Source organism: Oncorhynchus nerka, linkage group LG7 (genome assembly GCF_034236695.1).
Source record: "Oncorhynchus nerka isolate Pitt River linkage group LG7, Oner_Uvic_2.0, whole genome shotgun sequence".
NCBI lineage: Eukaryota > Metazoa > Chordata > Actinopteri > Salmoniformes > Salmonidae > Oncorhynchus > Oncorhynchus nerka.
The window spans coordinates 49,848,479-49,873,675 of record NC_088402.1 but is presented as its reverse complement, the minus strand read 5'-3'; the positions used below and the strand labels follow the sequence as shown (position 1 = coordinate 49,873,675).

The 25,197-nt window shown below is 42.9% G+C and overlaps 1 protein-coding gene across 2 annotated transcripts; it reads right to left on the bottom strand.

Annotated features, from left to right (window-relative positions):
- Positions 1-216: 216 nt before the first annotated feature.
- On the bottom strand, positions 217-19,113 carry LOC115131824 (dystroglycan 1-like). 2 transcript variants are annotated; one of them, XM_029663835.2, is made up of 3 exons: positions 18,862-19,113; positions 12,883-13,472; positions 217-5,146 (listed from the first exon to the last, which is right to left on the bottom strand). In XM_029663835.2, exons 2-3 carry the CDS (start codon positions 13,249-13,251, stop codon positions 2,861-2,863), a joined length of 2,655 nt encoding a protein of 884 aa, XP_029519695.1. In that variant the 5' UTR covers positions 13,252-13,472; positions 18,862-19,113; the 3' UTR covers positions 217-2,860. The 2 variants fall into 2 exon arrangements, with proteins under 2 accessions (XP_029519695.1, XP_029519696.1); XM_029663836.2 differs by having other exon boundaries at positions 19,010-19,113.
- Between the last annotated feature and the right edge of the window lie 6,084 nt (positions 19,114-25,197).

Genomic DNA, 25,197 nt, shown 5'->3' with positions numbered 1-25,197 from the left:
CCCTGAACAAGGCACACCCACTGAACAAGGCACACCCACTGTCCATAGGCTGTCATTGTAAAGAATTTGTTGTTAACTGACTTGTCTAGTTAAGTAAAGGTAAAATATATTTTTTTAAATAGAAGAAATGGTAACGTGATAATTCAAAACCAGTGGTGGTGAAATTCAGTTTTCACCAAGGAAAAAGACTGAACAGAGAAGGGAACATACAGTGTCTTTGAGGCTTTACAAATAGTAGTTCATCTTTATTAATATATTAATATATTTATTAATATACTTTATTCATATTTTTTCATAAAACAAATTTGAGACTGTATCAAAAAATCTGTAAAAACATTAGATTTTTTCAACCATTGTTCCTTATGATATAAGATATGAAACTTACATTATTCACTTGTTTTCATCCCCCCATCGTATTCTTTGCAGGATGCAATATTTTCAGGTGATGGAAAAGTAAAATAAAAATGTATCTCCCTTCCCCCACAAACTATTAAAGTTGTTTTTGTTTTATGAAAGCGTGATCATAAATCTAGACAAACAAAATATAAAATGATTTCCACCCAAACCAACTCTACTGATAAAACAGTAACATTTTGGAGATCTTCAGTTTCATAGGCACACCATTATGTACATATACTTGTCCCCATGCCTCGTCTCAACTGATAATGACAGAGGCAGGCAGAACACTAACGATACAGTGCAGCAGCATAGAGGCAGAGAGCAGTGATATTACAGTACGTTCCCCCTCAATTTTCTTATTTCATTTACTTAATGAAGGTTAGTCTCTCATTGTGATTAAATCTCTTTTGCAAGAGACCGGGGGGGTGGGGGGGTGGGGGTGTAATACTACAAGCAGGATCAATGAGTTATCCAGCTAACATATTCTGAAATAACTTATTTTTTGGAAAGATGAGCTTGAAATGGGCATGGTCTAAATGATTCAACAACCAAAAACACATGTCTATGTTTAGCTTTCTTAATGAACCAGAAAATCGATATAATATAAATATATATATATATATTTTTTTAATCAAAGTCAGCTACCCTACTCATTGATCCTGCTTTGTAGTATACCTCTCTGGTCCAAGGGAGACCTGGTCCCCAAAACTTGCATCAACAACAGCAACAAACAGTTGACCAATCTAGTAGCCTTATTCTTTACTTCCGTCAGTTCTCTCTGTTATCTAGTCACAGCATCTCATTGGCCCAGCATTATGGGCCCAAGCCAGCCATGCTTTGCTTTGTCACTACCTTGGCAACCCCGGAATAATCAAAGTCAGCTAGCCTACTCAGTGATCTCTCCGTTTCAGGGACGAGATCAGCAGCAAGTTAATACGCTGAATATAATGTCATTATTACTCCTGTTTTGTAATCCCATTACATTAATAACAAGTGTGGGTCACTCACTATGAGTCTATGATTTAATTGTTGATCAAGTACCTGTATAGCAGAGAATATTTCAGTCACATGATTTGTTAAAGAAAACATTTTTTTGAATCATGTCCTTTTTAGGCTACCAGTAACAAATGTTTAGTTCTACAAGACACAAAGGGCTAGTTTTACTAGGTGTCTTACACCTGTTATTTTCAAGAGGGGATACAACCTACAAGGATAAACAAATGGTAACATAAGATAAGTTTCCATCCAATTGGAGAAAAAATGGCATTAAGGAAACATGAGCATTTTCACATCAGTGGTGTTTTTCTACCCAATGAACTTGTTGAGGATACAAATCAGTGCGTGATGTAGAAAGTGCACATAAAATGTACTTTTTCGCTTAAGTTCAATGTGTTTCCATCGCATTTTGAACTCTACCAATAATTTTGTCACGAAAACTGTTAAATAGCATATGTACCTTGGTACAGTATGTGTACAGATACAATGCGGGTATGCTGTGCGGGTAGGCTAGTCTACATGATGGGATTATTATGGATAAGAGCGAGAATATTTTTGTCAAATGGCAGTCAAGCATCGATCATCATTGTCATCAGAATAAGACACTCAATATTTATTAGAAAAGAGCATCAAGATCACCATGCACTTTCACCATCCTGTGAAGTTTGTCATAAATGATTTAATCTGTAGCCTAATAAACTGCATGGAGGACAACACACACACACCATATCATTGTGTGACTCCAAGTTAACTTCGATATGATTTATAAAATGGAACCGAAACTACCTGTTTCGATCACAGCTGCCATGATTTTTATCTTTATTTATACAGATTGACTATACTCTGAGAAAAACTGTGGATGGAAACGTGGCTAGAGATTAAGAGAATAATATAAATGTACGATTATGATGTAAATAAAACATGGTTTTAGTCTGCCTTTTTGTCTTACTCCCTTCTAAAAATAACAGTGGCAAAATCTTAGTAGATCTAGCCCAAAGAAAGATAAAAGCAATACAATGTAATTTGTATAAAGATTCACTTTGTGAATGACAGCCTCCTAGTCTGTTGTCATGGTGACATTTGATCCAAGGCCTCTGCAGCCTGCTCTTCCGCATTTTCATTATTTTCTATACAATAGAAACAGTACATCTTCAAAGATAAAAATGATTATTCTTGGCAAGAACCGATTTAAAAAAAGATTATTAAGCAAGATTCGAAAGCACAACTATGATGGACAACAAAATAAAGAGTGCTGGAGTTTCAAACTGTCTCTGTACAGTTTTCCTGTGCCAGTAGTAGACTTATACAGTACGTTTTCATAGTGGTCGCTCATACAGGTGTGGTCGTCTACTCCATCCATGTCGAAGCCATCTTAATCTACAGTACGTGTGTAAAATCCCTACGTAAATTGTTTTCATACAAACAACTGCTCTCATCCATCCCAAAGCCAAGGCTTTTGAGAGCGTTACGGAGGAACGTAGGGAGGTGGTGACCTGTATGATGTCATGTTCTTGGGGCGGGACACTTTCCCCTCAATGGGGACAGTGAAGGGTGGAGGGGGCTGATAGGGGGGTGCATTGGGGTCCTCGTCCTGGTAGATGGAGTACTCCAGGAGATCCTGGTTAAGTAGGGTACTGTGAGGGCCAGCCATGTTGGGGTACTCTGGAGGGGGCAGTGGCGGCTTCTCCTCCTGCAGGATTAGGGGAATACTGGAGGGCGGGAGGGATTTGGAGTCGTCTAGCTCATCTGCAAAGATAATGGGCACGCCTTTCTTGATAAAGGTGGCCTGCTCCTCAATGGTCATCTTGCCCTTGCGCTTCTTGCGGTAGCAGACCATTGCGATGACGCCGGCTATCAGCAGTAGTGCCGCCACCACCACAGCCGGGATAACCGTGTGCAGGTAGACATCATCACTGGTGCTACGACCCGTGCCAGGGGAAGGAGTGGCTGGAGGGGGAACAGGGATAATCACCTCTCCTGGGGGCACAAACGTATAGGTATGGCACTTGTTGGTGCCGCGAACGGAGATATTGATGGGTTTGAAGTCTGGCTCCATGGCATTGGAGAAGGCCAGAGTTGGCCTGCCCTGGGGGTCGGAGATCTTTCTGCTGAGGACGGTGATCTGGTCCTTGGGACAGGGGCTCTGCTGGAGGCTGTTGTTGGTCCACTCCACCAGAATGGAGCCCTTGGTGATGCTCCGCAGGGTCAATGTGCTGGTGTTCCGGTCGCCCAGTGCATATGCCAACTTCTTAGTCAGGAGGATCTTCTTGTGGACGTCGTTGGTCAGTGTATTGGGTTCGCCGTAGAAACGGGCAGCAAAAACGACCGAGGGTTTGTCGTTGACTGACAAACGGTTGACATGGACCTCAAAGGCGTCTATGGTGCTCATGCCTGCCTTGTCGGTGGCCAGCATGAAGTACTCATGTTTGCCCATGTGTTCTCTCTCTGGGAGACCGTAAAGGAGCTGGATGGTGCTGTTGAACTGGATCCAGGAGGTCTCGCTCACCGCCTCGTTGTGGTTTTTCCGCAGAGTCAGACGCAGCTTGTCTGTGGTGCCGTCCTCTTTGTCGAAGAAGGTATCTGGAGGAATCTTCACCTCAAAGTAGGTCCCGACCCAGGCGTTCACCTCGTCGATGGGATTGCGTAGCTGGGGCTTCTCGTTGTTGTAGTCAGGAACCGGAGACAAATGGGTGGTGCGTCTGGGTGGCTTAGTTGTGGTTTTAGGTTCCTTAGGCGCTGGAGTGGAGATCTTGGGCTTCTTGGTTTTCTTGCTGGTGGAAGTCTTGGGCCTTCGAGTGGTGCTTGGTGGGGTGGGCAGAGCAGTAGCCTCTGGAATAGCAGGCTGGGTCATAGTAGGCTGTATAAGGATGGTACTGGTGGTGCCCAGGATCCTAGTGGGCTGAGGAACCCCTATAGTAGGAGTGTGGGCTATCTGATCTCTTAGCCTGATAGTGGGCTTCACCGGCAAGGGTAAGGGGCCACGGACAGGGGGGACAGAGCTGTCAGTGGCTAGGGAGATGGAAGGGGATGTGGGGGTAGGAATGATACGAGTAGGGGGCTCGGGATGAGTCGTTGGGGGGAGAAGGGAGGGCACAGGAGTGGGGGTGTTTCCCAGCTGCCTCCTGACCCGTTTTACCAAGTGGGGCTTCTTGTTGACGATGTGCCAGCCCACCACTGGGTAGCCTAACTTGAACGACATGGACCCGTCTTTGGCAGGTGTTTGGACGCTGTTGATATTCGGAATGTTGGACTGGTCAAGGGCACAGCCAAGCTTCCACGACAACAGTGCCCCATTCTCCACCACCTTCTTGGCATTTCCAGGCCCGGCCATGAAGGCGGACATGTCGAACAGGCGGTTGTTGACGACGGGGACCACCTTCATGTGCTCCAGAGTGACACCGGAAAACTTCTTCATGCTGGCCAGCAGGCCTACCCTCTGCTGGGCGTCCATCTTGGTGAGGTCAGCATCCAAGATGATGGTGAGGACAGTGACGGGCTCCTCGTTGCCGCAGATGAAGGACTGGAGGTTGTTGCTCTCAGCCTGGAGGGCAAAAAGGGCCGGCTCAGTGTCGGCTCGCTCTTCTAGATGCACCTCAATAGAGAAGGCCTCCAAACCATGGCCACTGTTAATCTCAGAGCGGGAGATATGGTGGACACCTTTGTCCTGCTCCAGGGCTAGGCCTTGTAGGATGCAGCTCCCAGTGTCCCAGTGCAGCCAGGAGGGTAAGCTGTCCTTTCCCACCTCAGTTAACTGCAAAAGGAGAGAAGAAAGCTTTAGAGATGAGGGGAAGTTATGGCTCATAGATAAAACACTGAAAAGAGAGGGTGTTTCACACAAAAGGCAGATTCTGCCAATAAAAACGTACCCAACTGTACAGTAATCTTAAGGGTATTATTATGAAAGGGTTTATCATACAGCCCTGAAGATGGAAAACCCAGTCTCACTTTTTCCATTCAATCATTTCATCTGTGTATTGCTGTCTCTACCAACCTTTTGTTGAAGTGAGCAGGAAGCTCTGCTCAGTTACCACCTATTCACAAAATGACAGCCGCCCGAGTCATCACCCCTTCATTTTGAGACATTACGATGTGACAGGATATCATTCCCAATAATACAAGGAGACAATATTAATATTGTCCCATTCATAAACTCCTTATTGAACAAATTGCACTACAGTAAAACTCATTCAGCAGTGATACAGTGAGAGAAAAAAACACACAGACATAATAATATGCATAGCATTGCAAATATGTAAATATTTGGCTAGTTATTGAGAAGCCTAAGGCTGAAACAAATTGCTGCAACAGAATGATCTGGCCTAGAGTATGTTAAATATCAAACAGAAAAATGTGCAGTAAGGTTCAAAATAGCCATACGAGCTGAGAGAAGTAGAAGGGGAAATAGGAAATAATCAAGCGGTTGTGGTTACGTAAAGTTAAGCTTATTGAGCTGGACTACAATACTTCCCAAAAAGTATTGGTTCTCTCCATTCTCCATCCACACACAGATTTAAGGTCATTTTTTGTTCAGCTGTAATGGCTGTTCACAATTACAAAGAGAGCTGGCTCTTATGTGCAAGGTAAACTCCTCAAACGTATTTCAGCATAAACAGGAAGACTGGAAGTACGGTATTGTGATCAAGCAGTTGGGCACCAAGGATTGCGGAAATGAGGTAGAGGAACATACAGAATAGAGGTTGACCGATTACCGATACCGATTATTGGACCGCAAAAAAAAGCAGATTTTTAAAAATGTGTAATAATGACAATAACAACAATACTGAATGAACACTTATTTTAACTTAATATCAATCAAATCAATTTAGCCTCAAGTAAATAATGAAACATGTTCAATTTGGTTTAAATAATGCAAAAACAAAGTGTTGGAGGATAAAGTAAAAGTGCAATATGTGCTATGTAAGAAAGCTAACGTTTCAGTTCCTTGCTCAGAACATGAGAACATATGAAAGCTAGTGGTTCGTTAGTGAATCGCATCTCTGCATGTCTGGCAGACATATCAGTGTGGATGACGGATCACCACCTCAAGCTGAACCTCGGCAAGACGGAGCTGCTCTTCCTCCCGGGGAAGGACTGCCCGTTCCATGATCTCGCCATCACGGTTGACAACTCCATTGTGTCCTCCTCCCAGAGCGCTAAGAACCTTGGCGTGATCCTGGACAACACCCTGTCGTTCTCAACTAACATCAAGGCGGTGGCCCGTTCTTGTAGGTTCATGCTCTACAACATCCGCAGAGTACGACCCTGCCTCACACAGGAAGCGGCGCAGGTCCTAATCCAGGCACTTGTCATCTCCCGTCTGGATTACTGCAACTCGCTGTTGGCTGGGCTCCCTGCCTGTGCCATTAAACCCCTACAACTCATCCAGAACGCCGCAGCCCGTCTGGTGTTCAACCTTCCCAAGTTCTCTCACGTCACCCCGCTCCTCCGCTCTTTCCACTGGCTTCCAGTTGAAGCTCGCATCCGCTACAAGACCATGGTGCTTGCCTACGGAGCTGTGAGGGGAACGGCACCTCAGTACCTCCAGGCTCTGATCAGGCCCTACACCCAAACAAGGGCACTGCGTTCATCCACCTCTGGCCTGCTCGCCTCCCTACCACTGAGGAAGTACAGTTCCCGCGCAGCCCAGTCAAAACTGTTCGCTGCTCTGGCCCCCCAATGGTGGAACAAACTCCCTCACGACGCCAGGACAGCGGAGTCAATCACCACCTTCCGGAGACACCTGAAACCCCACCTCTTTCAGGAATACCTAGGATAGGATAAAGTAATCCTTCTCACCCCCCCTTAAAAGATTTAGATGCACTATTGTAAAGTGGCTGTTCCACTGGATGTCTTAAGGTGAACGCACCAATTTGTAAGTCGCTCTGGATAAGAGCGTCTGCTAAATGACTTAAATGTAAATGTAAATGGTTCCTTTTGACATGAGTCTTCAATATTCCCAGGTAAGAAGTTTTAGGTTGTAGTTATTATAAGAATTATAGGACTATTTCCCTCTATACCATTTGTATTTCATTAACCTTTGACTATTGGATGTTCTTATAGGAACTTTAGTATTGCCAGTGTAACAGTATAGCTTCCGTCCCTCTCCTCGCTCCTCCCTGGGCTCGAACCAGCAACACAACGACAACAGCAACCATCGAAGCAGCGTTGCCCATGCAGAGCAAGGGGAACAACTACTAGAAGGCTCAGAGCGAGTGACGTTTGAAACACTATTAGCGCACGCTAACTAGCTAGCCATTTCACTTCGGTTACACCAGCCTCATTTCGGGAGTTGATAGGCTTGAAGTCATAAACAGCGCAATGCTTGATGCTCAACGAAGAGCTGCTGACAAAACGCACTAAAGTGCTGTTTGAATTCATGTTTACGCGCCTGCTTCTGCCTACCACCGCTCAGTCAGATACTTGTATTCTTGTATGCTAAGTCAGATTATATGCAACGCAGGACACGCTAGATAATATCGAGTAATATCATCAACCATGTGTAGTTAACTAGTGATTATGATTGATTGTTTTTTATATGTTAGCTAGCAACTTACCTTGGCTTACTGCATCCGCGTAACAGGCAGTCTCCTTGTGGTGTGCAACGAGAGAGGCAGGTCGTTATTGCATTGGACTAGTTAACTGTAGGGTTGCAAGATTGGATCCCCCGAGCTGACAAGGTGAAAATCTGTTGTTATGCCCCTGAACAAAGCAGTTAACCCACCGTTCCTAGGCAGTCATTGAAAATAAGAATGTGTTCTTTAAACCTGTTAGGGCTAGGGCTGATTACTGCCCCTTCTGGAGGAATTGTGTACCCATATTAAACAGGATAAATTTTTGTCAAAAGTTGCTAATATATGCATATACAAAATATTATCGAATAGAAAACACTCTAAAGCTTCTAAAACCGTTTCAATTTTGTCTCTATGTAAAGCAGAACTCTCAGGGCATGCATTCTCCCAAAGTCTCTCTTGTCATGGAAAAAGTTGGCCCAACTTTGACGTCATCGCATACGCACTTCCCAAACAGTTACAGCTCTGGGAACAGTCTGTACGTGTTCAGCGCGAAGCCTACTTTCAATGGGGCTTCTCATTGTGAGAATCGCGCGCTCACGAGAGTTTGAGCGTGCCGAAAGGTCTCGGTCACGCGAAAAAAAAGGGTACGCTTATGCGCGCTCTGGTCGGGTGATGTCTTTTCCTCAGGATCGATTAAACGACGAGTGTGTTTATGTTCGTCCTCACGATTTCTGTGCACCTTTATAACATGTTAAAGCTTAATTATGAACATAGTTTGACAAGTTTACTCGACATATAATATGTAATTTCGACGTTTTGGTGCGCATCCACTTGAATTTTGGCTACATTTCGACCGAAATGTGTCGTTTTTGAGAACCGAAAGGCACAGACTTGAAAACTAAACGCTGTTTTGGTAAGTATAATCCCTTCCAGGTCTTCTGATGGAAGAACAGCAAAGGTAAGAGAATATTTATGTGGTAAATTTGGGTTTCTGTCGACTCCAAGATAGAGGAGCCATAATGCTACTTTTGGAGCGCCGACTCCTAGTATAGCCTAGTGAACGCAACCTGTAACGTTAAAAATAAATGTAACACAGCGATTGCATTTAGAAGAAGTGTATCTTCCTATACATATGTAGAACATGCATATTTAGTCAAAGTTTATGATGTGTATTCCTTGTTAGCTGACGGAGCTATCGTCATTTCTCCTGACATTTTAGTAGCATTTTCTGAACGATGCGTCATTGTAAACAGAGATTTATGGATATATATTGCAGATTATTGAAAAAAAAATGAATGTACTGTGTAACATGTTATATTACTGTCATCTGATGAAGATTTCAAAAGGTTAGTGAAATGATTTTTCTTTTAATCCTGCGTTTGTTGATTGCATATTTTTTCCTACTTGGCTATGCTAATGAGCTATGTATGCGGTGGTGGTTTGACATAAATATGTGCTATGTTTTCGCCGTAAAACATTTTAGAAATCTGACTTGCTGGGTAGATAAACAACTTGTTTATCTTTCATTTGAGCTATTGGACTTGTTAATGTGTGGAGGTTAAATATTTTTAGGAATATTTCTTGCGTCCCATGCGCCACATTCCAGCTGGAGGTGTGGGGGGGTGTTCCTAATCTGGAACGTGTATCCCCAACAGGGGATGACTGACTTGCCTAGTTAAATAAAGGTATAAAAAATATATAGATTTTTTTAAATCCGGAAATCGGCGCCCAAAAATACTGATTTCTGATTGTTATGAAAACTTGAAATCGGCCCTAATTAATCGGCCGTTCCAATTAATCGGCCGACCTCTACTCTGGACGGTTCTGACTTAGAATATGTGGACAACTACAAATACCTATGTGTCTGGTTAGACTGTAAACTCTCATTCCAGACTCACATTAAGCATCTCCAATCCAAAATTAAATCTAGAATTGGCTTCCTATTCTGCAACAAAGCCTCCTTCACTCATGCTGCCAAACATCCCCTCGTTAAACTGACTATCCTACCGATCTTTGACTTCGGCGATGTCATTTACTCAGCAAACTGGATGTAGTCTATCACAGTGCCATCCGTTCTGTCACCAAAGCCCCATATAGTACCCACCACTGCTACTTGTATGCTCTCGTTGGCTGGCCCTCGCTACATATTAGTCGCAAAACCCACTGGCTCCAGGTCATCTATAAGTCTTTGCTAGGTAAAGCCCCGACTTATCTTAGATCACTGGTCACCATAGCAACACCCACCCATAGCACCCGCTCCAGCAGGTATATTTCACTGGTCATCCCCAAAGCCAACACTTCCTTTGGCCGCCTTTCCTTACAGTGCTCTGCTCCCAATGACTGGAACGAATTGCAAAAATTACTGAAGCTGGACACTTATATCTCCCTCTCTAACTTTAAGCATCAGCTGTCAGAGCAGCTTACCTGTACCTGTAAACAGCCAATCTGTAAATAGCACACCCAACTACCTCATCCCCATATTGTTATTTATCATATTGCTCTTTTGCAACCCAGTATATCTACTTGCAAATCATCATCTGCACATCTATCACTCCAGTGTTAATGCTAAATAGTCATTATTTCGCCTCTATGGCCTATTTATTGCCTTTACCTCCCTAATCTTCTACATTTGCACACACTGTATATATATTTTTATATTGTGTTATTTACTGTACATTTGTTTATGTGTAACACTGTGTTGTTGTTTTTGTCGCACTGCTTTGCTTTATCTTATCCAGGTCGCAGTTGTAAATGAGAACTTGTTCTCAACTGGCCTACCTGGTTAAATAAAGGTGAAATAATAAAAAATAAAACATAAAATAGCACACAGAGAAGTGTCAGCTAAGTCAATACCTGATGAACCTCCTCTACTGTGACAAAGCACATGTCAGCTAATAGAACAAAAGACTCACTGACAAACTGACTTCAACAGATCACTTGGGGAAACCAACTAATTTCTCAGAACAGAAATAGAGCCTAGCGTATCAGTGTCACTCAACCCAACAAAGAACGTCTCTCCTAAATTGACACATGAATCAACCTTATTCTCAACCTTCAGAGGGTACACTAGATATGATATCTCTGCCCAGGTCTCAGCTAGAGACACAAGAACCACCTTTCTCACTGGGGAGAACCATTTCCTGGAAACCACTTTCTAGTTTGACAAAGAAAGTCCCCACACAACTAATTATCCTCCCTATCTAGTTTCAAATCAGCACTAATCTGAACATGAGTAACTTCACAAACTGGGGACACCTCAAAACTCTCCTTGAGAGCCTCATTAAGATGTTTCTAAAACATGGTTGGGGTCCACCTGTGGTAAATTCAATAGATTGGACATTAATTGGAAAGGCATACACCTATCTAGATAAGGTCCCACAGTTGTCAGTGCAAAAACCAAGCCGAGAGGTAGAAGGAATTGTCCGTAGAGCTCAGAGACAGGATTTTTGTCAAGGCACAGATCTGGGGATCTGAGAAACAAGATTCTCTGGTCTGTTACCAAGATTGAAGTCTTTGGCCTGAATGCCAAGCTTCCCTAAGGTGAAACGTGGTGGTGGCAGCATCATGCTGTGGTGATGTTTTTCAGCAGCAGGGACTGGGAGACTAGGCAGGATCGAGGGAAAGATGAACAGAGCAAAGTACAGAAAGATCCTTCATGAAAACCTGCTCCAGAGCGCTCAGGAACTCAGACTGGGTTGAAGGTTCACCTTCCAACAGGACACAACCCTAAGCACATAGCCAGGACAACCAGTTGAGTGGAAAAGGTGAAGGGGTCTGAATGCTTAACCTTGTTGATTTGATGATGTTTCAAATGTTTAAGTTGGAATTGGGGCTGAAATATTGGAGGCAGTGCTCCTGTTGTCTTTGTCCTGACTTGTAGTAACTCCGTGGTTCTAAATCAGTAGTTGTTAGGTAAACTATCAAATATTAGCTTGCTTGACCATGTTGCGGGTCATATAAACTGTTTGTTACTTGCAATATTTACTTTGTGGACTCCACCGGACAGACGTTGCTCTCTGGTTATTAATGAAGCAAACTTATGTGTAGTTTAATTTATTCTGCCACTGTGTGACTGTTGTCTTTTTATTGTCACGGCCTTATTGTATATCACAATAAGGGTATATCACGCTGGCGTATGAACTAATAGATTATAGAGCAAACAACACAATTATCACAACATAGGTTGTAATATGGATTTTTTACTGGCTTGGCTTTCTCTGTAATTTTACCTAGCACCGCTACTGGTCCAGCTCTGTCTCTCTTGACCTTGGTCGGCCAGTCCAAGCGGATTACTATTGTTCAGATGGTGACGAAACATAAATACGTACAAAAAAGGAGAAATACAAAAGGCATGCCCAAACTAAAGACTCAAAAAACTAACTAAAGGCCTCATGGCCATGAAATGGCTTGCAAGCTGGGACACTGACTGACAACCATGTTAAAATGGCAGAAAGGGAAAGGGAAATACCTAGTCAGTTGTACAACTGAATGCCTTCAACTGAAATGTGACCTGTGCTAAAAAGGGATACTTTGGGATTTTGGCTATTATCTACTTCCTCGGAGTCAGATGAACTCGTGGATACCATTTTTATGTCTCTGTGTCCAGTATGAAGGAAGTTAGAGGTAGTTTTGCAAGCCAAGGCTAACTAGCGTTAGCGTGTAGCAACTTCCTTCAAACTGCACGCATACACATAAAAATGCTATCCACAAGTTCAACGGACTCATCGGACTCTGTGTCCTCATTGCCAAAATCCTGAAGTATCCCTTTAAGTATCCCTTTAATGTAACCGTGGCAACCCCTGGACCCGGCTGCTGCCACCTGGGATCAAGTGTGGAAGTGTTACCTAGATAGTGTGTTGCCTACCTGTGTGCTAACACTACACTACCTACTACATAACAATAGCCCCTCTAGTAATTTAATAGGAACGTCTTAGTAATCCTATTTGGTAGTAACATCCTACTCATGAGTGCTTACCTGAACATTACAACTGCCATTCGTCAACCTGGGTGGAATCCTCAACTGGAACCCCTGGCCCACCACCGCTGAAGAGTCTGGGATGCCTACGGGGGCCACCTCTGTGACCGCAGCCAGGGATTCTGGGATACCCATGGAAGGTCCCTCTGTGACAGAGGCTGCAGCATTCAAGTTGGAGAGGACAGAAGAGTGCATGGAGGCTTCCAGGTCCACCAACACCATCTCCCCCAGGCCCTCCACTACCGGTCCCCCAGGTACAGTGTCCTGGAGCAGAGCCACCAGGACACCCAGCACCAGGGGGATAGTTCTGCCTAGAGGCCTGGTTCTCCCTACACCTCCATAGTCCCAGCCTCTCTGTTTACAGTGCATAGTGGTAGGCCTATGTGTTCCCCACCTCCTCTCTTAGGACTGTTTCAGGGCCACATGCACTGGAAGTCAAAGTGATGGAACGATGGTGGGTTGTTATTTCTGGATGTTTAATGTCTTTGTTGATAATAAATGAGGTTTTATTTTGTGTTTCCTTTGTTGTTTTCCTCTATTATCCATGAAGAGTCCGTGGCAGGTAGTTAGTCAGCCATGTTAGTCAGCCACTGCAAAGAAAGAGAATCAACTCGTGTAAGAATCTGATCGTTTTTTAAATTAATAAACTCATCAAGCATTATTTGCCTCCAAAAGACCTCTCATGCTTGTGCGAGCATGACCTTTTTCAACTGTATAATAACAAAGAAAATTCTCAACAGATATTCAGGGTTGGGTTTTACACATTTTTTAGAGAGTGAGAAAGAACCTTTTGCCAACAATATTTCAATGCAATGGCCCATGAAGTGGGCGAATGTATCAATGACAACAAAACAAACGACTGGGGCAAAGCTGGGAGCTAAAACATATTTACGAGTATATTTACATATGTACAAGTTTGTTTTTGCCTTTGTCACAGTAATGATGAACTAGCAATCTAATGGGAGGTCTGACTAAATGAACAAGCAGAATCTAAAACAATAGATTAAGTACAAACAGGTGCGAAAAAAATACAGAAGACCAAGCAAAAAGTAGTATTACGATACTGACTGAGAAAATCGAAACATTTCAAGTGCCATAATAATTTGCTAAGAGGGTATGTTGATCTCCCACTGATCTCCTCTTTGCATGTTATGGAGTTTTTAGAATAGCAGTTCTCGTGAAATGGCAGACAGAGTCAAAGGTCATTTGTCTTGGTTGTAAGTTTTAATTAGGTGCCCTTGGGGTGGGTATTAGAGCCTCGACTGTGCCAACCACAATCCTGTAGTGCTGAGACAGGCAGCCCAGGGTCGGCCAATCGCCTGGAATCCTAATGCTAAGCAAGCTAGGCTGTGACGTCAGCTCATCAGAACTATAACAGACCATCTTTAGGAGGAACATTTGCATAGAAAAGAGCATTTACATGACCTATTGGGGAAAATTAGACCTACTCTTTACAACTCTGACAGCTGTTATTGCCTGGTTGCTAATTAAAGGAGAAAGTTCAGCACCACAGACATATAAATATATATATTGACTCTGTTCCGCCAGCCCGCTCAGAGGCCAAACGCTGTCATCACATTGCTTTCGCTATCAGATGCGATCGATGGCAGAACCTCAACTTAGATGCAAAGGCAGCAAATCATCTAAAATTAGGGTTAAGTGCTTTCCAAGGGAGCCTTCACTCATAGTGATTCAGTCTACAGTCAAAGATGAGAGCCGATCATTTGAGCATGGAAAGAAATTGTAACGTTTTCGTGCTTTGATTCATTCAATATATCATACCTTTAATCTCAGTCGGGCACCATCTCTTACTTCTACACTTTTTGATGGATGTATATCTTTACAGAGGTAAGTAGAGATGGATATCTTTACAGAGGTAGGTAATAGATGGATATCTTATTTTTATTTTACCCCTTTTTCTCCCCAATTCTGTGATATCCAATTGGTAGTTACAATCTTGTCCCTTCGCTGCAACTCCCTTACGGACTCGGGAGAGGCGAAGCTCAAGATCCATGCATCCTCCAAAACATGACCCTGCCAAGCCGCACTGCTTCTTGTCACACTGCTCGCTTAACCCGGAAGCCAGTCATACCAATGTGTCAGAGGAGACACCGCACAGCTGGAGAACGAAGTCAGCGTGCATACGCCCGGCCCGCCACAAGGAGTCGCTAGATCGCGATGGGACAAGGACATCCCGGCTGGCCAAACCCTCCCCTAACCCGGACGACGCTGGGCCAATTGCTGCAACACAGCCTCGGATCGAACCACTCGGGAGGCCCTGAGATGGATATCTTTACAGAGGTAGATAGAGATGGATATCTTTACAGAGGTAGATAGACCATTGCCAGCAGCAAGCACTAGTGTTTTTGACACAGAATGGGATTGTTATGACTAGATCACCACATGGGTAAACTGGAAAGTTAAATTAAGCCCCATCCACAGGGTTCCTTCGATCGGCACTGTCCTGCCTCTAATCTGCCTTGCTGGATGCAGACACAACACCATATCAAATGCATGGCTTACTCAAAAATGTACCGCTACAAGGCAAGGATACATATTTCCCATTTGTGGATTAAGCATAATTTGAAGCAATTGGCAAGTTCTTAAATATCTATTTGACTGAGTTGTCAGTCATCTGCTTTTCAACTTGAGAAAATTGTTAACCATTTGTTTGACCAGTAGATGGCTTATTTTTTTGGCCCACTGATGCCTTACTCCTTAACCATGTTGAGACATGCAGAAGTAGGCTACAGATCCCAATCAAACCATCAGAGATTATTCTAGTCTGCACTCTCCCCGCATGAGGCTCTCTCCTCTCCTCTGCTAGGAGACCCTGACTCAGAGCAGTCTGAATAGAAACACAGTTGAGTCATGCTTTCTATAGGTTTCTAAAGCTGCCTCCTTGAAAGAGACAAGGCCAAGCTGGCAAACTGGTAGGGCCTACATTCGAAGAGGTTGTTAAATTCCAAATAAATAGAAAAACAGCCCTAGGCCTACATTATGGACTGCTAGACTCGATCATCCAATTCACTTCCCTTTACTTAAAATGTAAGAGCACAAACAAGTAAAACACACCTGTCATTTTTACATAAAAGTGTTTATATTTTGTTTAGCTAATACACCTTGCAATGCTCTACAAAAATCTCTTTGTGCCACAGTATGCATCAAAGCGAGCGCTCTAGTCACTGTGGCCTAGATTCTATCATATTCCCATTTCCTGAACATGATTCAATCATGTGTTCAAACCAAGGCTTGATTTCAAAGACCATTTCCTAAACAAGCAAGACAAGTATTTTATGTGTTGCTGTTCGCACCATATGTAACTACAGTGCAATAGCAAGGAGGGATATAATGCAATCAAAACAAACACAAAAGCAGTGAATTTCATAAGGAGTCAGATGTGTCACACCCAATTGTAAAGACTTGAGTAGATTTTAATTAATGTGTCTATTGTGTCTGTCTGTTCTTCTAAAACAAGTGCATCTCTTTTCAGTCGTAGCCTATATCCAACAGCCATTCCTGAGAACATAGATCATTGACATAGGCCCTAGTTGGAAGCCTCAGTTAGCCAAGATTAGGCCATCTGTTAAACAGCAGGAGCTTTATATTCAACAAAATGCCAAGGAGCATTTCACTATAGAGTAACACACATCCTCCTATAATAGGCCTTGGTGATATAGGCCTAAGAAAGAACATCCTCTGGAAGCTTTATAAAATTGATACTTTGAAGATTTCAAGTTTGGCAAAGTTGCAATCAGGGAAAGTTGTAATCTTGAGAAGGTTTGTCAGTCACCTAAATCACAACCAAACTGTGAATATAGATCCTCCCCACTCATACAATAACATAAAACAAAGGGTTCAAACCAAAAAGCTTTTTTAAAATAATTTGAATAAGGCCTTGGGGCTGTGCAAATAATTATGTTAGGCCTTCAATGTCTTGCGTAAGGTAAAGCAAATGTTATTACCATGCCAATGGTTTCCTACCTACTGTATATTTGCAGTCAGAATAGTATAGCTCTGTTCATCCCCATATAGAGTATCTGCTCCATACGGTCACTACCAAGGAAGAAGAGTTTACATTACATTCTATGCTTCATTCCCCTTTACAATTATTTGCCTGTTATTTGACCTGTACAGTGGGAAATAATTTAAAACAATAAAAATAATTGGGCCTCAAATGCAGTGGCATTAAGAGCTAATTTAATTGGCTGAAGTAAAAGATCCCAGAAATGTTCCATACACACAAGAAGCGTATTTCTCTCACATTTTGTGCACACTTTTGTATACATCGCTGTTAGTGAGCATTTTTCCTTTGCCCAAGTAATCCATCCACTTAACAGGTGTGGCATATCAAGAAGAGGATTAAACAGCATGATCATTACACAGGTGCACCTTGTGCTGGGGACAATAAAAGGCCACTCTAAAATGTGCAGTTTTGTCACAACACATCCACCAAAGTAGCCATTGGATAACACATGATCTGAATATTAAATATATCCACTAGACAAGTGTGCCTTGCAATCTCAGATGACTGGATGTTCCATATCCCTCTCTAAGAAGTTAACCAGTCAGACCCCAACCATTGAACAGCTAGCTAGTTGCATGGCAAGTAATTTAGCTAGCTAGTAGTAAGTAGGCTTATCAATGTTGACCTTGACATAAGGGGTATGTAAACTACCTTTAAAAGGGGTGAAAGTAAACTAACATTGCTGCGAAATCCAAGCAGCAGTGTCTTGCGATTAAAATTGTAAGACAATATAGCCAATAAAACAGAGTTAGAGAGAACTCAACTGATTTAGCGAGTTATTTGAGTTGATCAGGGGTGTAAGAATGAATCCAAACTGTTGAAAAACGTTCAACTAAAACGAGAGATTATACTGGACAAATTAGAGCAAATCCCTCCCGTTTCGTTCCATCTGCTTCCGTTTATGAAGCGTTTGGCAACAGAATTACCGTAATGAATACATCCCAGGTATGAAAGCCAAACGATTAGCTGTAGGGTGAGACAATGTAGCTAACTAGTCCTAAATTAAATATCTAGCTAGCTAAACGAGTCTAGGTCAAATAAATAAAGACCCCCGTTATGCAAAATATGCGCGCTAAAAAATAAGTAGCTAACGTTACTTAAATACGTTCATATTCATATAGCTAGCAATAACCCTATATTCACAGAACTGACAAACGGCTAACATAGCTACTAAATTAGGTCATCAATTATTTAACATTGAATTCTCGAAATAGTCCAGATACACCAAAATAATAAGAATCTGTCATTACAAAGGAGGGCCCTGCTTGCCCCGATTCGCGTGGACTGTTCGCAAGCTAGACATTGCTAACTAGCTAGGTTCCTTTTTAGAATTCAACATTATAACGTTAGCTAGCTAAACACTTGCAACACGTCAATCGAAACGCAACCTTTTATCGGCGAAAATGCATTTTCGAACGTGAGTGGATTGTTTTGGTAGCAAATATGTAATAAATGAGTTGTAATAAAGTATTTGGAAATAATTCCATGCAGACTACAGTGCTCGAGCGAGAGATGCACCTGTTATACGCGGAAAACGGCTCGCGCATTTAGCCAGCTAGTCGTGTGCTCGACCTAGGTAGGCTCAAGCTACACTAAAACCCTATCTTGCCCAAAGTAGTTAGCTAACTAGGTTAGTTATGAAATCCACGTAGACAATCGATTCAATGCAAAATACGAACGTGTGGCTTATTTTCTCCCGTTTCCATCCATTATTTGAGAGATGTTGACGAGAAACGAAGTATGACCACTGTTGTTAACCTTCCGTTGAGAAGATGCAGTCTAATCGAGGAGTGTGCTAGCTAAGTTAGTCTTTAGAATGGATGGTAATGAAAGAGACTAATCTTTTAGGAAATAACGTTAAATATGACACTGCTGAATGATACAACTGATTAGTTTTGTGAAATAGCTACCTATACTATTGAGAGATGCAGAAGATGAAACCCCAAACTGACCTTGTTATTTTTGGTAAGACATTCATTCCTCTTTTCTCCCTTTCACTTTCTCATCTGTAGGAAAATAAAACCAACTCAAAAGCCTACATATCCATCGTTTAAACGTATTGGGTGTCACAAGAAATAAAGACAAATTGGTAGGTCTAACCTGAAAAGTCACCGCTATCCTGCTTAGTTGTCAAGGTATTTTTAAACATCGTAGCATAGTCAGCTGAAAAGGTTACCACTGTGCAAGTCTCCTCCCCCACTGCTGCTCTGCTCTCCCGTCATTTTCGGATCTTCAGGTTGTGGCCATCATTTTTCTGCCTGTAGATGACTCCTCCCCTTTTCAGATTCGCACCCTCATTTGTTTTTGACAGGGCCCAGGTAAAATGGGCCATAAATGCATCTACACTGAACAAAAATATAAACGCAACATGTGAAGTGTTAGTCCCATGTTTCCTGAGCTGAAGTAAACGATCCCAGGAATGTCCCATACGCACAAGATGCGTATTTCTCTCACATTTTGTGCACACATTTGTATACATTGCTGTTAGTGAGCATTTTTCCTTTGCCCAAGTAATCCATCCACCTGACAGGTGTGGCATATCAAGAAGAGGATTAAACAGCATGATCATTACACAGGTGCACCTTGTGCTGGGTACAATAAAAAGCCACTCTAAAATGTGCAGTTTTGTCACAACACAAGAAGAGTGTCACTCCTTCTCCAGATCAGACAATGACATTGGCTGCATTGAACGATTGAAAATGACTATTTCTCTAAAGGACTCTGAACCAGTAAAGCGCACATACAGTGCCTTGCGAAAGTATTCGGCCCCCTTGAACTTTGCGACCTTTTGCCACATTTCAGGCTTCAAACATAAAGATATAAAACTGTATTTTTTTGTGAAGAATCAACAACAAGTGGGACACAATCATGAAGTGGAACGACATGTATTGGATATTTCAAACTTTTTTAACAAATCAAAAACGGAGAAATTGGGCGTGCAAAATTATTCAGCCCCTTTACTTTCAGTGCAGCAAACTCTCTCCAGAAGTTCTGTGAGGATCTCTGAATGATCCAATGTTGACCTAAATGACTAATGATGATAAATACAATCCACCTGTGTGTAATCAAGTCTCCGTATAAATTCACCTGCACTGTGATAGTCTCAGAGGTCCGTTAAAAGCGCAGAGAGCATCATGAAGAACAAGGAACACACCAGGCAGGTCCGAGATACTGTTGTGAAGAAGTTTAAAGCCGGATTTGGATAGAAAAAGATTTCCCAAGCTTTAAACATCCCAAGGAGCACTGTGCAAGCGATAATATTGAAATGGAAGGAGTAACAGACCACTGCAAATCTACCAAGACCTGGCCGTCCCTCTAAACTTTCAGCTCATACAAGGAGGAGACTGATCAGAGATGCAGCCAAGAGGCCCATGATCACTCTGGATGAACTGCAGAGATCTACAGCTGAGGTGGGAGACTCTGTCCATAGGACAACAATCAGTCGTATATTGCACAAATCTGGCCTTTATGGAAGAGTGGCAAGAAGAAAGCCATTTCTTAAAGATATCCATAAAAAGTGTTGTTTAAAGTTTGCCACAAGCCACCTGGGAGACACACCAAACATGTGGAAGAAGGTGCTCTGGTCAGATGAAACCAAAATTGAACTTTTTGGCAACAATGCAAAACGTTATGTTTGGCGTAAAAGCAACACAGCTCATCACCCTGAACACACCATCCCCACTGTCAAACATGGTGGTGGCAGCATCATGGTTTGGGCCTGCTTTTCTTCAGCAGGGACAGGGAAGATGGTTAAAATTGATGGGAAGATGGATGGAGCCAAATACAGGACCATTCTGGAAGAAAACGTGATGGAGTCTGCAAAAGACCTGAGACTGGGACGGAGATTTGTCTTCCAACAAGACAATGATCCAAAACATAAAGCAAAATCTACAATGGAATGGTTCAAAAATAAACATATCCAGGTGTTAGAATGGCCAAGTCAAAGTCCAGACCTGAATCCAATCGAGAATCTGTGGAAAGAACTGAAAAATGCTGTTCACAAATGCTCTCCATCCAACCTCACTGAGCTCGAGCTGTTTTGCAAGGAGGAATGGGAAAAAATTTCAGTCTCTCGATGTGCAAAACTGATAGAGACATACCCCAAGCGACTTACAGCTGTAATCGCAGCAAAAGGTGGCGCTACAAAGTATTAACTTAAGGGGGCTGAATAATTTTGCACGCCCAATTTATCAGTTTTTGATTTGTTAAAAAAGTTTGAAATATCCAATAAATGTCGTTCCACTTCATGATTGTGTCCCACTTGTTGTTGATTCTTCACAAAAAAATACAGTTTTATATCTTTATGTTTGAAGCCTGAAATGTGGCAAAAGGTCGCAAAGTTCAAGGGGGCCGAATACTTTCGCAAGGCACTGTACATGTCAGTGCCCAGGCCACTGTATCAGGAGATGAAGGGTTACATTTATGACCTCATAGTCCAGGGCTGGGTTAGGAAGTCAAACTCTTCATATTATTCACCTGTCGTGTGTGTTCGTAAGAAGGACGGGACCCTCCGGTTGTGTATAGATTACAGAGACCTGAACAGAAAGACACATCCCGACCGCCAGCCCATCCCTCGGGTCCAAGACATCATGGACAGTTTAGGTGGTAATTCCTGGCTCTCCCTATTAGATCAGGGGAAAGCGTATCACCAGGGGTTCATCTCTGAAGAAAGCAGACCACTGACAGCATTTGTGACACCGTGGGGACTCTATGAGTGGATACGTATGCCATTCGGCCTCATTAACGCTCCTGCAGCTTTTCAGCAGTGTATGGAGGAGTGTTTGGAAGGGGTCCGGGATAACATCTGCATTCCTTATCTGGACGACACGCTAGTTTTCAGTAAAACATTCAACAGCCATGTGAATGATGTGCGAAAAGTTTTGCAGCGTCTCAGAGAGTATGGCATTAAACTCAAACCAAGTAAGTGTGATCTCTTTAAACCCCAGGTCCGTTATTTGGGCAGAATAGTGTCTGCAGAGGGCAGCCAAGTTGACCCAGCCGATTTTGAAGCAGTAAGAGCATTGAAAGAAATCAGACCAGAGACTGTGGGCCAGCTCAGAAAAATGCTTGGTTTACTCACTTACTACAGACAGTACATCAAAGACTTTTCTAGGGGTGCCAGCTGCCTGTATGACCTCCTGAAAGCAGATTCAGAGAAATTACCTGACCACCCACGGAAAACAAAAACAAAGAAAGTAAGTCATGTGGTGCCCTCAAACAAGCCAATCCTGTGGACTGACCAGCATCAACAGGCACTTGAACAGCTGATTGAGTTTTTGCTTTACCCACCAGTTTTAGGTTTCCCTGATTTCACTCAGCCATTTGTTGTACACACTGATGCGTCACACCAAGGCTTTGGAGCAGTTCTTTATCAAAAGCAAGAGGGGAAGCTTAGGGTCATTGCTTATGGCTCTCGAACGTTAACAGCAGCTGAGAAGAACTATCACTACCACTCGAGCAAGCTAGAATTTCTAGCTCTAAAATGGGCAATCACTGATAAGTTCCATGACTATTTGTACTATGCTCCGACCTTCACTGTATACAGCGATAACAACCCGCTCTGCTACATTCTGTCGACTGCAAAACTGAACGCAACCACTTCCAGGTGGGTTGCAGACTTGGCTGATTTCCACTTTACAATAAAGTACAGACCAGGCAGAGAGAATGGTGATGCAGATGCTTTGTCAAGGATGCCACTGGATGTAGAGTCACTGATGAGAGAATGTTCTGAGGAGCTTCCACCAGACACCATCGCCGCCACGATACAAGCAGTTGAGGTACAGAAAGAGGCTGTTGTACCTTGGTCATTTTCAGCTGCATCTATGTCAGTATCAGCTGAAGGTGAGACAACCACTGCAACAACCAGCTCGATCCCAAAATATGGGATAAGAGAAGCACAAGAATCTGATCCGGTCATCCGTCCTGTGCTCAATTTCAAACTGTCTGGTTCCAAACCGCCAGTTTAAAGAGCAAAAGAAATTCAGTCCAAAGACAAAATGACTATTCAGAGAATGGGACAAATTGACAATAGACAGTGATGGCATTCTGTACAGAATCACTACAGCCCGCAAGCAGTTAGTTCTACCAGAGCAGTACAAAGGTAAAGTGATGGAAGAGTTGCACAATAACATGGGACACCAAGGTACTGACCGCACTGTATCACTAGTACGTGACCGCTTCTTCTGGCCATATATGCAATCTGACATCGAGCACTGTGTGACTAAAACTTGTAGCTGTGTCAAGCAGAAAAAGCCAGCCCATGCAACAAGAGCTCCTCTGACAAACATTGTGACAACACAGCCATTTGAACTGGTATGTATAGACTTCCTTCATCTCGACAGATGCAAAGGGGGATATGAGTACATCCTCGTGATTGTTGATCATTTTACACGTTTCACTCAAGCCTACGCAATCACATCAAAGTCAGGTAAAACTGCTGCAAATCTCATCTTCAATGACTTTGCCCTGAAGTTTGGGTTCCTGTCCCGCATCCACCATGACCAAGGGGGAGAATTTGAAAATCAGTTGTTCCATCAGTTAAAGAAACTCAGTGGCATGGCTGGGTCCAGGACAACACCCTATCACCCGATGGGAAACGGTCAAGCGGAACGCATGAACAGAACATTGTTGCAAATGTTAAAGACACTAACTGAGACACAAAAGTCAAATTGGAAGGAGTCTCTGAACAAACTGGTTTATGCCTATAACTGCACCCGTTGCGAAGTGACTGGCTATTCACCATTTTATCTTCTGTTTGGGAGATCACCCAGGCTTCCAGTTGATATGCTCTTTGGATTGTGCACAGAGGCAGGTTCCAGTAACCAGCGAGAATACGTGGAGAACTGGAAACGAGTGATGGAAGAAGCATACGCCATTGCAAATGAAAATGCTCAGAAAGCCGCTGAAAGAAGTAAGAAGTACTATGACACTAAAGTTAGGAGTTCAGTGCCACAGCCTGGCGAGCGAGTTCTGATTAAAAACCTGACACCAAGAGGAGGACCAGGAAAACTCCGTAACTATTGGGAAGATACAATTCACACAGTGGTGAGACAAATGGGTTCAGACCTGCTGATTTATGAATTGAGACCAGAAAAGGGTAGGGGACGCTCCAGGGTCCTGCACAGAAATCTGCTCATGTCCTGTGACCACTTACCTTTTGAGACACAACCAGAAATGACCAAAGTGGACAAAAGTCAGAAAATGAGGAGACACCAGCCTGCATCACAGACTCTAGATTCTGATGAAGACAGTGGGGATGAATATGACCTTCATCATGAGCCGCTACAGGTTCCCACATCTCCTACAGTACCTGAGGAGAGGAATACTGAACCAGCGAGAGAGTGGGAACACAGGCCCCCAACAGTGAAACAGACAGTTGCAGTGCCAGTCCCTGATACGCTACCAGCACAGCCTCTTGTTGAAAAGTGGCTGGAGGAGACAACAACAGTTAAAGACCTGCCTGCTGAGGAGATTAACTTGCCTGCTGAAAATTTGCCTGATGATCATCCACCAAGTGCCTTTCCTTCATATACTGATGCTGCTGAACCTGAGGAACCAGCCTACCAGCTGCCACAAAGAGAGAGACACCCTCCAAGACGTATCACCTATGATCAGCTTGGTATCCCTTCCTGCTACAGTATACAGCCACAGCCACAGTTGTTCCCTGTCTACTCTGCACCAGGACTGGTTCCATGGCTGCCATCACTACAGCAATGTTACTTTCAGCCACCTTACCTGTATGGGCTTCAGCAAACATGAGGCTACAGAGTTGACATGTTTGACCATGGACTACTGTCTGATTGCACAGACTGTCAAAAGAGACAATTTGCAGACTATGCATATAGATCATTAAAATTGATGGATTGTTGATCAATAGTATGAGAAAATACTGCTTATGTTATATAGCTGGTCAACAGATATGGACTGTGAATATAACTTGTTAGTTATATTTGAACTGTGACCCTTGACCTCTGCTCAAGTACTACCTTACAGAAGAGGATTTTCTAGGTCCAGTGCATACGGACTTTTGAAGAAGACAATGTTGGTAATGTTGGGACAACATTTATTTTGTCGGGGAGAGTGTGACAGGTTAAAGGAAATATTCATAGCCTGTTATACATTAAAAAGTATTAGTAAGTTCATAGTATGTGAGGATCTTAAAACATCTAAGGTTAAAAAGATGCATGTATTAGTTGATAGAGATTGATAACATTCATATAATTGCGTTAAAGTTCAAATCTGTCAAAGGGTACGAATTGTGAGAGTAATGTGTAAACGTTATATTGATT